At 31.2% G+C, this 13,488-nt stretch overlaps 2 protein-coding genes across 2 annotated transcripts; both read left to right on the top strand.

Moving 5' to 3' along the window:
• The first annotated feature begins 444 nt into the window (after positions 1-444).
• LOC110714269 (transcription factor MYB13-like) lies at positions 445-3,770 on the top strand. Its single transcript, XM_021892769.1, has 3 exons — positions 445-878; positions 2,665-2,794; positions 2,894-3,770. Exons 1-3 carry the CDS (start codon positions 740-742, stop codon positions 3,567-3,569), a joined length of 945 nt encoding a protein of 314 aa, XP_021748461.1. The 5' UTR covers positions 445-739; the 3' UTR covers positions 3,570-3,770.
• Positions 3,771-8,243: 4,473 nt separating this feature from the next.
• Positions 8,244-13,488, top strand: LOC110714312 (protein NRT1/ PTR FAMILY 1.2-like). The gene is made up of 4 exons (XM_021892816.1): positions 8,244-8,483; positions 8,620-8,837; positions 11,649-12,202; positions 12,440-13,488. Exons 1-4 carry the CDS (start codon positions 8,366-8,368, stop codon positions 13,356-13,358), a joined length of 1,809 nt encoding a protein of 602 aa, XP_021748508.1. The 5' UTR covers positions 8,244-8,365; the 3' UTR covers positions 13,359-13,488.

Below are 13,488 nucleotides of genomic sequence, written 5' to 3'. Positions count from 1 at the left end.
AAAAAGTGCAATTATATTAAAACGGGAGAAACATATATATGATCCGTACCCATTACTCCTTAAGCTATAGGCCACAACAATCAAAATGGCAAAATCCTTTGGTTATTAAAATTAAAACCTACTATTACTGTAATTATCTGTGTAAATTTATTATCATCTTCATTTACATCAGCACACACATCAATTTAGATAAGCATGACGTATGAACAACTTGCAGATGATTAAGTAGTAAACTCACCTGTAAATCTGAAAAAAGAGTTTCAATTAAGAAAATCATTACGTATACATACTAATAATTAATTAATCAAATAATTGATCATCAATAGTCTAATTAATTAGGACTATTATTTACCCTCTAATTAAATAATAAAAAGTTAAAATAGCATAAATTCAAAGGAAAAGTTAGTAAGTCCAAAAAGGTTTTTTTTTTATTATTTATTTATTTATTTATTTATTTTTGAGGAAAGTAAAGTCCAAAAAGTTTGGTAAGAGTGAATAATATTACTACTACGTTAGCGTAAGCAAATGCATGTAATTTCATCATCTTCTCTCACTCCTCTTCCCCTATAAATACTTGCTTTATCATTATTCTCATAACTTCCTACTAAATCCAAAAAATCCACTCTTTCAACAATTGTAAAAATAAAATATATATAATACTCTTTTTAAATAATTTTTGGATATTAATTAGTTAGAATTGTTAATTAGGAAACAAATTAAATTTAATTAAGAATTTGATATGGGTAAAGGAAGAAAGCCGTGTTGTGACAAAGCGGGTGTAAAAAAGGGACCGTGGTCTCAAGCTGAGGATTTTAAGCTCATCTCCTTCATTCAGAAACATGGTCATAATAATTGGCGAGCTCTTCCTAAACTTGCAGGTTTTTCTTCTCAATCATTATTCTCTTTTTATTGAAATTATTTATGAGTTGGTTTAATAGTTTTTAAGGCATAAAATAGCATATCTACGTGATTGTAGTTGCTTTGTTACACTTGCAGTATCATATGATCGTCTTATTCAAAAGACAAACAGTTTAGCACTTAGTATATTACAAAATGCGTAATTTTTACAGGTGGATAATTACTAAAGGATGCAATAGCTAGGGGGAAAAAGATATCACAATATGATCTGAACATTTAGTGAAAAGTTGCTAAGTTTATATATTTATATATACATATTTGGTGCGTGCGAAAAAGTTATTAGGTTTATGATTACTAAACATCATCATAAGTTAAATATTGTCTTAGATTCATCAAATCTTAAGAATTGTTTTCACCATTTTTGGAATTATGCAGTCTCGTAATGCTAATTAAGATCTTTAGAATGATTAAGTTTACCATATAGAATCTTAGATTATAATACAGTACCAACCATTATATCGTGTGTTTTAAATTGTTGCTTTTATTGACTTTTTTACTTAATGCACGTACATTGCCGCATGATAATATAGAATTAGTTTTCCTTTAGTTAGCTAGTAGTGTATCTCAGTTATATCGTAATTCAAAAAGCTATAATTGATATAAAAAGCAAAACATACATCAATTAAGCTTATATGGACTTATCTATTTTAATGATTTTACTACTCCGTACTAAATTGCTTATGTGATGACATGAATCATGATCATAATAAATACTCCAAACAGTGCAATAGACTTTTATGAAAGTTGAATTTGTCTACAAACTATGACAATGTGATTTGTCTATTTTGAATTAACAAGGTATATATTTTCGATCAAGATTGTATTTTCTAATTAGTTTTATACATCCTTTTTTCTGTATTATGACTATCATTGTTTCATTTTGAAATATCTTTATTTATTTATAAGAAAAAAAATAATTAATGATATATTAAATATATATATTGTGATAAATCCAATACCTTGTTATTTGTTACATAATATTACTAATATCTAAATGTATAATTATATGATTATGACCAAAGTAAGATTTATGAATAGTATAGAAAGACACTATTGAACCATTATTAAAATTTAAATAAATGAAGGAAGAAAGAATTTGACTATAAACACACAAGTATATATACATGTAGATTTTTTTAGCTTTTTACTCATATGGTTTACTTTTAATCTGAGTAACAAGGGTATTACACGAGTACAAATGAAGTAGAGAGAAATCGAACAGTGAAATAAATATCATACTTATTCATACATATGTTATTCATATAGCACTAATTAGTGATCAAAATTTATTATATTTTACACGTGAGAACCGGCCTTATGATAATTAATTTATGGTGGTGGGTTGATGATAAGTTGCTTGGTCACTTAGTCAAAGAACTTAACCAACCAATAAAATGATTGTCTTCAAAGGGACCAAAAACTTTTATAGGTAAACGAAGTCAAAGAAATTTACGAAGCAAGGCATTTTAAGTGGAGTAAAACATTCCAACCCTACGGTCTTTATCAAGGTTGTTGAGTGATTTCCCCACCCAAACTAATATAGAAAATAACTCTTCCACATACTAATTAATTAATTAATCATTCAATTAATGACATCATAAGCATAAAATAAAGAGTATGAGTTAATTTAAACCTAATCACATCAATGTTGTTATCATCTCATTTAAGTTAACTAGTTTCCTTGCTTGTCTTATTAATTATAATAATATGCCATAAATGATGATCATCCTATGTTTGTTTTTTTAGGATTAGCACGATGTGGCAAAAGTTGTCGTTTAAGATGGGTTAATTACCTTCGACCAGATCTAAAACGCGGTGATTTCACTCCCCAAGAAGAGGAAATCATAATCAAGTTACATGAAGCGCTGGGAAACAAGTAATTGTTCAAACCTATGCATAATTTGAACCATTTTTGGTGAGATTTAAATGCTAATAATATAATTTCTAAATGATCATTAATGTTTATATTATTCAGATGGTCGAAGATAGCATCACATTTCCCGGGAAGAACTGACAATGAAATAAAAAATGTATGGAACACTCACTTAAAGAAACGCCTCAAAGAGAAACGTTCTAGCAATGATTCTCCTATATCATGTAACGCATCATCCTCAACAAATACTCCTAATGAAATTACTATTGATGGAAGCGACAACCAACATTGCTATAAACAAGTCCTCACTCAACAAACAATCACAAACAACGACACGATAGAGTATTCAAGCTCATCATCTACCTCTTCAAACTCACAAGCCTCATGTTCATCGGACCATCAAATGATCGAAAATGTGGAGCACCCTAATAAGGATGAAACAAGCGCGTGTGTGGGCAAGAACATCGAAAATAATAATTCACTAGACGAGCTATTTGAAATTCCTTACGAGCCAAACTTGGACTTATGGGACTTGTTACATGGAGACAATAATGAAGTCCAATTCAAAGATGTTGACACACCAATAATATATGAGAATGACAACAAGAATGAAAATGTAAAGCAAGGTGATGGAAGTTGGTGGTGGTTAGTATACTTGGAAAATGAACTTGGACTTGATCATCTAAATCAGTCTACACCACTACAATCTACCAACAATACTACTTCAAGTTCAAACCATGACTTAGATTTTAATTTCCTTCTAAATTCACCTAATTAGTTAATTAGTTCAACATCTTCAAGTTGATAGTATATAATATGTATATGTATAGATAATATTCAGTCAAATGTAGATTATTGACAAATTAAAAGTTAGTTTGTCAAGGATTTATAATTCGTACTAAGATTGGACCAAAATTGTTCAACTCCTCATATAATTAATGGTGTTAAATTTTTATGGTTTACACCGGCCGTTTGAATATACTCCGTATTAGAGCATGACCATACATATGCTATATGAATTTGTATAACATTTTGAGTCAAATACTAATACTACCTCCGGTCCAAATTACTCCCAACTTTGGGGTATTATTTGTGAGATATAAAATATTCCAAAGTTGTGAGTAATTTGGACCAGAGGTAGTATGTATTTTCGTGCTTTGCAACTACATACCCCGTACTATATAATTAAGTTAATGTCCCCTCTTGTCAAAAATTATTTTAATTACGATCCTGCTAACGGACGCCCCGGACGTTAGATAAGAGCAAAATTTTTTGTAATCTATAAAATAACATTGATAATAATAATTAAAAATGCATTAAATTAGCTAATTTAATACATGGTCAACTAATTTACCTTTCCCAAAAAAAAAAAAAAAATTAAAAATGCATTAAATTAGCTAACGAACGCTCCGAGGCGTTGGATAACCCTATAGAGTCAAAATAATTTATTTATTTATTTTTTTGCTATTGCTACTTGTATGCATGTTACCAAGTAGAGCTGATCATAGGCAGGCCTAGCCTTGGCTAAAAAGGTTTGCCCATTAAATTCGTAGACAAATCCACTAGAGTATTTCAGGCAAAAAATCCACAGCGTGTTCAAACCCGCTATCTTGGTCATTTGGATAGAGCTAAATTTTAACTAAGAATAAAAATTTAGGTTGTCCAAAATTCAACACTGAACCTATCATTTTTTAAGCTGCTCTACATTTAATACTGTCTAATTCCAACAGTACTAGAAAATTTGTTAAATCTATACCTGTCTAGTATGAGATTACATATCAATCCATTTTAAATTTTAATGTAAAAAACCAAACACGAAACACTCCCTAAAATTTGTTAAATGTAGCAAAGAAAAAACACGGGTTTTATTAAAAGATCGGCCGAGTCATATTTTGAACCGGGCTGCATTTGAAAACAATGATGATCATGATTGACTGATTGAGTGTTGTAACTTGTGTTGTGTACTTGTGAGTGGTGTTGGCTGATTTTTCTGTTTTATTTGATGTATGATTTTGTGTTTGTTGCGATGTCAACGTGGTCGTGCTTGGGGGAGCAAGAGACTAGTACTAGGTACCGGGAGCAATGTGACTGTTTGTGCCCAAGTACAGATGACGAGGTTGTTGTGTGTTGTGTGGTGCGTTTGGGTTGTCTATAAGTATTCGCTGCTATCTTGTGCTTACAGGCTGTAGGACATGTATATTTGTGATCATGGATACTGAACCATTCAATTGTGTGTTTTAGAAACTAAATAGATGAGCATAATGGCGGCACGTGATGCCAAAGGAAGAGACTCCCTCTTATTATAACAGAAGCTGAGTCTTTGAGAGAGAGTTTCAAGAAACCCAAGTTCACCAAAGGTATTGATTGATCCCTCTGTGGTTTTTGAATTTGATCCCACATTAATTGCTAGCAGAAATATTACCTGTATGCACAAAATCGTGGAGTGGAAGTAGGTATTCGCCATTTGTCTCAGGCTATAACTAACCTCTTTGACAACTAATTTCTATCTCTTAATCTCTAACTAAACCAAATCTTTTGGGGTTTCACCCTCCTAGTTTTAAAATGAACAAATTCGTACTGCATAGATATCAATTAGGTGAACATATTTACTAATTGCCTTAAATTTACTCGCTAATGAGCGTACACATTCTACCTATTTTGTTTGCTTTCCTTTCCTTAAAGAATTTAAGTTCCCTTCCATGGCACAAGGTATATATGCTAGAGTTTTCTTTCTGTTCTACTTTTATCCTTTCCTGGGTCATTTAATTGCTCTGTTATTGTTGTGAGTATCTATGATTGCATTTGTTAGCATATAGTCAGTGTGTGTTTTTCATTATCATTATGATATTCTGCATGTTGCTAGATTTGGAGTTAATAATGTCTCTGATTTTTTTCCCTTTCTTGTCTCAATTCAGTTGTATGCTCCGACTCAACCATTCTTTAATGAACCTTGGATAGGTTGAGGTATGCACTTGACATCAGCTCTGCTGCATGTTAATGCTGCTGTCGCTACAACGAACTAATACTGCTGCTGCCACTCCTGGCGCTTCAGCTAATACTGCTGCTGCTAAAGCTGCCCACTACTACATGTTGCTGCTGCCAGCATTAAAGAATTATTACAATAATTTATTTATGAAACTATTTAAGCTTATACTTCGTATATATTTATATATTACTAACTTTTCTATGCACGCGATGTGAGCATTACACATTAATCAAAATAATTTATATCATTAGTTTTAAACAATATGTATATATCAAAATCTAATGAGTTAAGAACAAAGATGTATAGTCCAATATGTTGAATAGTTTAAACTAAAACTCTAGATAAAAGCAACCAACCAATTGAATGATAATTAATTACGAAGTAGTAGCTATTTAACCAGTATAACCAACAATAATTTCGATCAATTCATTAATGTGGCACATGGTTATACATAAGAGAAAGATAAAAAAAAATTAAAAATTAAAAATTAAAAAATTAAAAAAAATAAAAAAAAATAAAAAAAAAATTTGCGAGATAGTGTAAGTAAAAGAAGAGAAGATAGCGAGGTATTTTTAATACTAAATGATTAAAGTAATTGATTAAAGTCTTAAAAGGTGGTACCAACACTAAAAATTAAATTTTTCTTAAAAAAAAAAAACAAACACTATAAATTAAACTCCGTTTACATCCTTGGCTTTTCGTTGACTAGGGGTGACGTATACAAAAAGATGTGAATTCGATCCTCTCTATGATTTGACAAGGGGTGAAAGTTCGGTTTGCGGTTTGGATTATAGCCAAAACCGAATCCAATCCGAATTAATTCGGTTTCGGAAATCTCAATCCGAATCCAAACCGATTTAAGATTCAATCCAATCCAAACCAAACCAAATTATTTCGGTTTTTCATATTAGAATCCAATCCAAACCGAAATTTGTCCCCTTCTTTAACAAGATTCAAATCCGAAACCCGAACTTCACCCAAAAAATTCCTACAATCATTTCTTGTTAACAACATTCTTTGTGAGAGAGTAAGATATTAAGAAAGGAGAATTGAAAATTAGGTTTTTTTTTCAAGTTTATATATGAAAGGTGAAAGTGGTTGGATACTTTGAAAAAAAAATGGGTTTAACGTAATGGGTCGAAATTCGGTTTGTAATTCGGTTTTCGATTTTTTAAAACCCCAAACCAAATCCAATCCGTAATCCATATTTTTTAATTTTTCCAAACCGATCCAATCCGAATTCTAAAAAAATTCAAACCGAATGACTAATTAATCTAATTCGGTTTGATTTTCGGTTCTGTTCGGTTTTAATCCGAATATGGATTTGACAAGCACCACAAACAAAATTTTCAACCGATTCTCTTGGTGTTAGTTGGATTCTTATTTAGATTTTTGGAGTACTTTTCTAATTATCTTAATTAAACATGTGCATTCGAGATACATTCAAAATGAAAAGAATATCTTTTCAACAAATGTGAAAGTTACCGAAATTTATTTCTTTTAATTTTTTTTTTCTTAAAGATTGGAGTTCACAAAACTGCACTACTGAAAATAAAATTTTGTCGGCGCCTCAAATAATTTTAATTTGCTCGTGGGTCCAGCTCATTTAAAAATTGGCAGTGGTATTAAATTGTGTTTAGATGTGTCATCTAAATATCAACAAGGAATTATATTGATACCAACAAAATATTTTTACATTTGTTGATTCTACTGAATAAATATTTTGGTATCAAGATAATACCATCTAAACTATAATTTAATACCAACGCATGTTATTAGAATCATTCATTACTCAAATTATTATAGGTAGAGAATTCATCGTAAAGAAGTCTCCCTTTTCTTAAAATTATTGTAGTCCATCCACTGTAAATGAAAAGTGAAGTGAACTTGTTTTTTTCCCAAAAAAGTTGAACAAAACGAGGCTTTCAATTCATAGTATATAAAGTCTTATAGTCGTAACTTGTAAGCAGAGACGAATCTTTGTTAGGTCATTAGATAAAAAAGATGCGTTGCCTAAAAAATCTATAAAAACACTTCATGGTATAGTGGTCATAAAATCAATTTATAGATTTAAAACTAGCAAACTCTTTATATTTGGTCTAAGATCCACCACTGTTTGTTATTACATACTCCCTCTATTCTTATATTTTTGCTTAATTTGATTTTTTACGGTCTCTAAAACACGTTTTAAAACGAATATATTTCTATTTACTTTCATCCGTGTAAAAATAATAAAAATTTAATATTAATAAAATATACAATGAAATGAATCCACATGATTATATTATCTCTTATTAATTCAAGGGAATCAATGGACAAATTAAAATTTTCAAAATTTAATTCAAATATTAACTATAGGGCGAAAAAAATAAGAGACAGGGGAATTACTCAATTACATAAACGTTCACTATTAGCCTTGTACTCTTTGTTTGATTATTTATGCTATTAAATTATTGTCATGAGATTCATGACTATATATATTTTTTGGTCTTGATAATGACTACATATATGGCTCGATCGATTCCCTTACCAAACAATCAAATTCAACTAAGTTTAATTTATTCCTTCTCTCTCTCTCTCTCTCTAAAATGGGGGCAAGTGATGAAGAAAGGAACATTAACGGGCAACAAGATGATCACCAAGAACAACAACAACAACCATCCAAATGGAAAAAGAGTATCTTCATTACCATGCCATTCATCATAGGTAAATTTATACTTGTTGTTGCATGCATGTTTTTTTTTTTTTAAATTAAAGACGGATTACACTGTCATCGTGACTATATATTAACTCATCGCGAATATCTAACACACTTAAAATGTTGGAATTGTGACACATACAGCAAACGAGTCATTTGAAAAGGTAGCAAGTTATGGATTATTACCAAACATGATCGTATATTTGATGAAGGATTACAAGATGAGTTTAGCGAAAGGCCAAAATTTGATATACTTTTGGTCAGCTGCTACCAATTTTTTTCCTCTTATTGGTGCTTTTGTGGCTGATTCTTATCTGGGTCGATTCCTTACCATTGCTCTGGGTTCCGTCTTCAGTCTCTTGGTAATTCTATTAATATTTAATATCGAATTCTTTACTTATATTTAATTTTAGATATTATATTCATGGATATTATTCGCTATATATTTATTTAATTTTATACTCTATCTTTCTCTAATTAATTGTTTTATTTTTTTATTCTATAAGCTATCACTAAAAGATTTTAGACATCTGGTATTGTACTCAGGCCCGTTTCTGAGATTTCGGTGGCCTGAGGCAGAAACATAAATCGGGGCCATAATTCACATATACTATATAAATTTTTTTAAAAATTGGGTATGCAAAAATATTTTATTATGTTCGATAATATTTAAAAACATCAAAATTCATAAAACATTGAAATTACATTCTCTTAACTCTCGTTGAAGTAATTACACCAGCCGAACCATTCAAACCAAGTACTAACCCATCCATTAGATTTTTTTTAATACAAAGAAAAATATAATTTAATACAAAGAAGAGAACTTGATGGATAAAGTCGTGTATGCACCGTTCAAAAAAAAAAGTAGGGTATGTAAAGAGAATTATATATAATTAGATTAATCACGTTGAAAATTTAAGAGTAAAATGATCGTTTATTATAGTTTTCATCTTCAATTGAATTGCGAAAGAGAAGGAATTTAACTAACTGAAAATTATAATGAAATACATTTTGAAAAATAAAATTAACAAAAATAGAGATACAATAAAAATTAATGACTTTTTTTTGTTAATCAAATTCATTTGGGAAAGTGAATAAGTTGGGCAAAAAATTAGGGATGAAATACATTTACCAAAAATTCCATTTGATAATTTGGAATACTACAGTACTATTGTAGTGTTGTACATTACACACTTCTTGTTTTCTTTCTCTTCACATATATATATATATATATACGGTAAGATATGAGGGTACCCCTTTTATCACAGGATGGGTGGGGTGAGGATCAAACCCAGGTTATTCATGTGGGAGATGGAGGGACGGTTTCCCTCTACTACATGATCCTCATTTAAGCCTTATATGGTAATATGGTATGCAGTCTCATTTTGCCATTTATGATTGTTTCTTAGCTTATCGATATTGCAATGAATCTCCCTCTGTTTACTTTAATATTTTAGTGTTTTTTTTTTCTTTTTTCTTTTGTCATCTTATATACCAAGCAAACTAATACGAGTAGTCAACAATTGATTTCACCTGCTCCCTTCCATTATTGATTTCATCACCCTTTCCCTTCCACTCTTAATAAGCTTAATTCTTGGTATTTGCTTTTTGAACGGTATTAAAGACATTTTTTTTAACCATTATTCTCTTCTATTTATGATGTTAGTCCAATTTAGAATCTTTTGACTATTAATATTAAGAGGAAATCTAAACTAGTTTATGAGATCAATTTAATTCAACTTGGTGAGTACATTATTAGTCAGATGGTCTTTTAACAATTAGATATTGATAATGTACTCACCAATAATGCTCATATGTTTAATACTGTCTTAATTTACATAATTGTAATAATTACAGACAAAGGTTTATTATCATTGAAAGTTTACAGAATAAGTATACAAACGAATGGAGTAATAACTGTAACAAAATCAATGCTAGCCACTTGGTTAAAAACCTAAAACAGGCATTTTGCTTTCTTTATGAAAACAAAAGGTGTTTAAACAAGTCAAGTAAATTAAACTAGCCAACAATTAATGGTTACAAAATAAGGCCTAAAGTCAAAGTTAGTTGCTTTCTTTGTATTTAAAAAAGCAAGTTTATCTGGCAACAATTATGCTATGAGTAGTTTATTTGCATAATTTTGGCAAAAAATATATATGCTCATTTTTATTCAAATTAGAAAATTTTATTTTCAAAGGTACTCGGATCCCCCTACCATTTTAAGGTTACATCTAACAAAATTGATTGCCCCATCAAACTTAACTACGGAGTACTTAACATACAACATGGCAACTCGATACGAACCAAGATAGCATCACATAGGTTTATAGCTTAATAACTCCTTGAAAATGTGATTGTACAACTTATGCGTAACAAATTATATTTGAACAAGAACATTTTTCCAAAACAGTCCAAATTATTTGACAATATCGATAACCCACCAGCCAGAACTTTAAAAGAGTCATAAGATATGATCTTTTCTGCACTACGTGAATTCATATACCATGCAAAAGGAGCTAGAAATAGAGAAGTAATGAAGGGGTAATGCAAGTTTATCATCATTATAAATAAAAAAAAACAAAAAAAAAAACTTTTATTTAGTGGCATTTTCGTAAATAAATTAACAATTTTTTATCAAATGTGGATCCCATAAATGTTGATTTATTTACGAAAATATTATGCTAATTGAGATAGATTGGGGCTTCCTCAGTAATAAACGAGGAATGTAGCTATATATTTGGTTATGAATTACTTTGTAAATGTTATTGGGGGACAAAGCTGCTGCAAAACATGAATATGTAAAATTAGGCCATGTTGACATGTTGTGGCACATGAATCAACATTTTTGGTAAATATAAAGTATGTCAATAAATCAAAACCAATCAATTTTATTATTATTATTATTATTATTTATTTATATTGCTATTGTTTAATTAATGTACTTGAAAGAGCATATAATCATGGGCCTTCAATTATGAGCTTAATTTCTTGGTGATCATTTGACATAGTATCAAACCAACGTGACAAGAAGGTTACTGCTGGTCCAAATTTCATACCCCTCGATTGTTGAAATAATCTTGCAATTCTAGAGTAACGACATTGGAGAACATTTAGCCTTATAACGTACCTATACATATGTGATGTATTAATTGTAAGAAATTTTCTTGATGCAGGGGATGACTCTACTCTGGCTAACAACAATGATCCCAAATGCAAAGCCACCGCCGTGCAACACCTTAGCCCATGACTGCAAATCCCCAACATCAGGGCAATATGCCATCCTAGTGTTTGCCTTTCTCATCATGTCAATTGGTGCCGGTGGAGTAAGGCCTTGTTCACTAGCTTTCGGCGCTGATCAAGTAGACCGAAGAGACAATCCCAAGAATAAAAAGACTTTGGAACTCTTTTTCAGCTGGTACTATGCATGTGGTTGCTTTTCTGTAGTAATTGCTATGACAGTAATAGTGTACATTCAAGATCACTTGGGTTGGAAAATTGGGTTCGGCATACCAATTATTCTTATGCTCTTATCGACCATCTGCCTCTTGCTTGCTACTCCTCTTTATGTGATGAATAAGGTTAAGAGTAATCTCTTTATTAGCCTTGTCAGAGTTGCAATTGTTGCTTTTCGAAACAGAAAAATTACTCTGCCACCTCCAAGATCAAATGTGGATTACTATTATCTTAAGAAAAATTCGACAATAACTTCCCCAAGAGATAGATTAAGGTATGTTTCAATCTTATAAGTGTGCTTAATTAAGTTCTGTTTAATATTGTTTCAACTTTTATATGTTAACCTAGGTACTATACATAAGTATCTAATTAACCTAGTGTTTTATATATCTTAGCATCTTGCAATGTAATATTCATACTAGTTGTTAGGCCAATATAATGAGTTTTAATTTGTGCTATGGAATAAACAACTAAGCATGCTTCTATCTAATACTAGTATATCATTTTATAGGTGCTTGAATAAAGCTTGTATCATTCAAGATGTCTACCGCGACATTGGGTCTGATGGAATAGCGAAAAACCCATGGAATTTATGCACGGTAGAGGAAGTTGAAGAGCTAAAGGCTCTTATAAGAGTCCTTCCCATATGGTCGACTGGGGTCTTAATGTCCATACACGCGAACCAGAGTTCATTTGGTGTGGTCCAAGCTTTATCCATGGATAGGCACCTAGGCTCAAAGTTTGAAGTTCCAGCGGCTTCTTTTATTACGTTTCAAATCATGGTCATAGTGCTATGGATTCCTATCTATGATCGCGTACTCCTTCCCTTGGCATCAAGGATCAATGGCAAACCTATTAGCCTAAGTGTAAAGTTAAGGATGGGGATCGGACTCTTTTGTGCATTCATGTCAATGTTTGTAGCCGGAATTGTGGAAAACATACGAAGAAAACGAGCCACTAGTGAAGGGTTGGCAAGTAACAATAGGCATGCAATCCTTATGTCTGCCTTTTGGCTAGTACCCCAAAATTGCTTAAGTGGCTTAGCTGAGGCCTTCAACGCGATAGGGCAAAACGAGTTTTATTACACCGAAATGCCCAAGAGCATGTCAAGCATAGCAACATGCCTCTTCGGAGTTGGGATGGGTGTTGCAGGGCTATTATCTAGTGTAATATTGAACTTGGTGAATGATATTACAACAAAAAGAGGCAAGGAAAGTTGGGTTTCAAGCAACATCAACAAAGGTCGATATGACTATTTTTATTGGCTTATTGCTGCAATATGCTTCTTCAATGTCTTGTTTTATATGTTTTGTAGTTGGTGTTATGAACCTGTTGATGAGGTGCATAAGCAGGCTGTCAATCAAACACCAACATTGGCTAGACTGGAGAATAACAGCCTGCCGGCGAACGAAGAATTGAAAGAGGGCTAGATTTATTTGTCGATATATCATATATATTATTTGTAACCTTGATTTATTATATTGATTGGAGTACAATGAGAATATCCAAGTTTCTCCCCTAGATAAATAAGGAAATTTTATCAAATGGCAAGTTAGTAAA

This window comes from Chenopodium quinoa, unplaced genomic scaffold (assembly GCF_001683475.1).
Source record: "Chenopodium quinoa cultivar QQ74 unplaced genomic scaffold, ASM168347v1, whole genome shotgun sequence".
Taxonomy (NCBI): domain Eukaryota; kingdom Viridiplantae; phylum Streptophyta; class Magnoliopsida; order Caryophyllales; family Amaranthaceae; genus Chenopodium; species Chenopodium quinoa.
The sequence above is the reverse complement of the archived record's forward strand: the minus strand, read 5'-3'. Positions and strand labels throughout refer to the sequence as shown.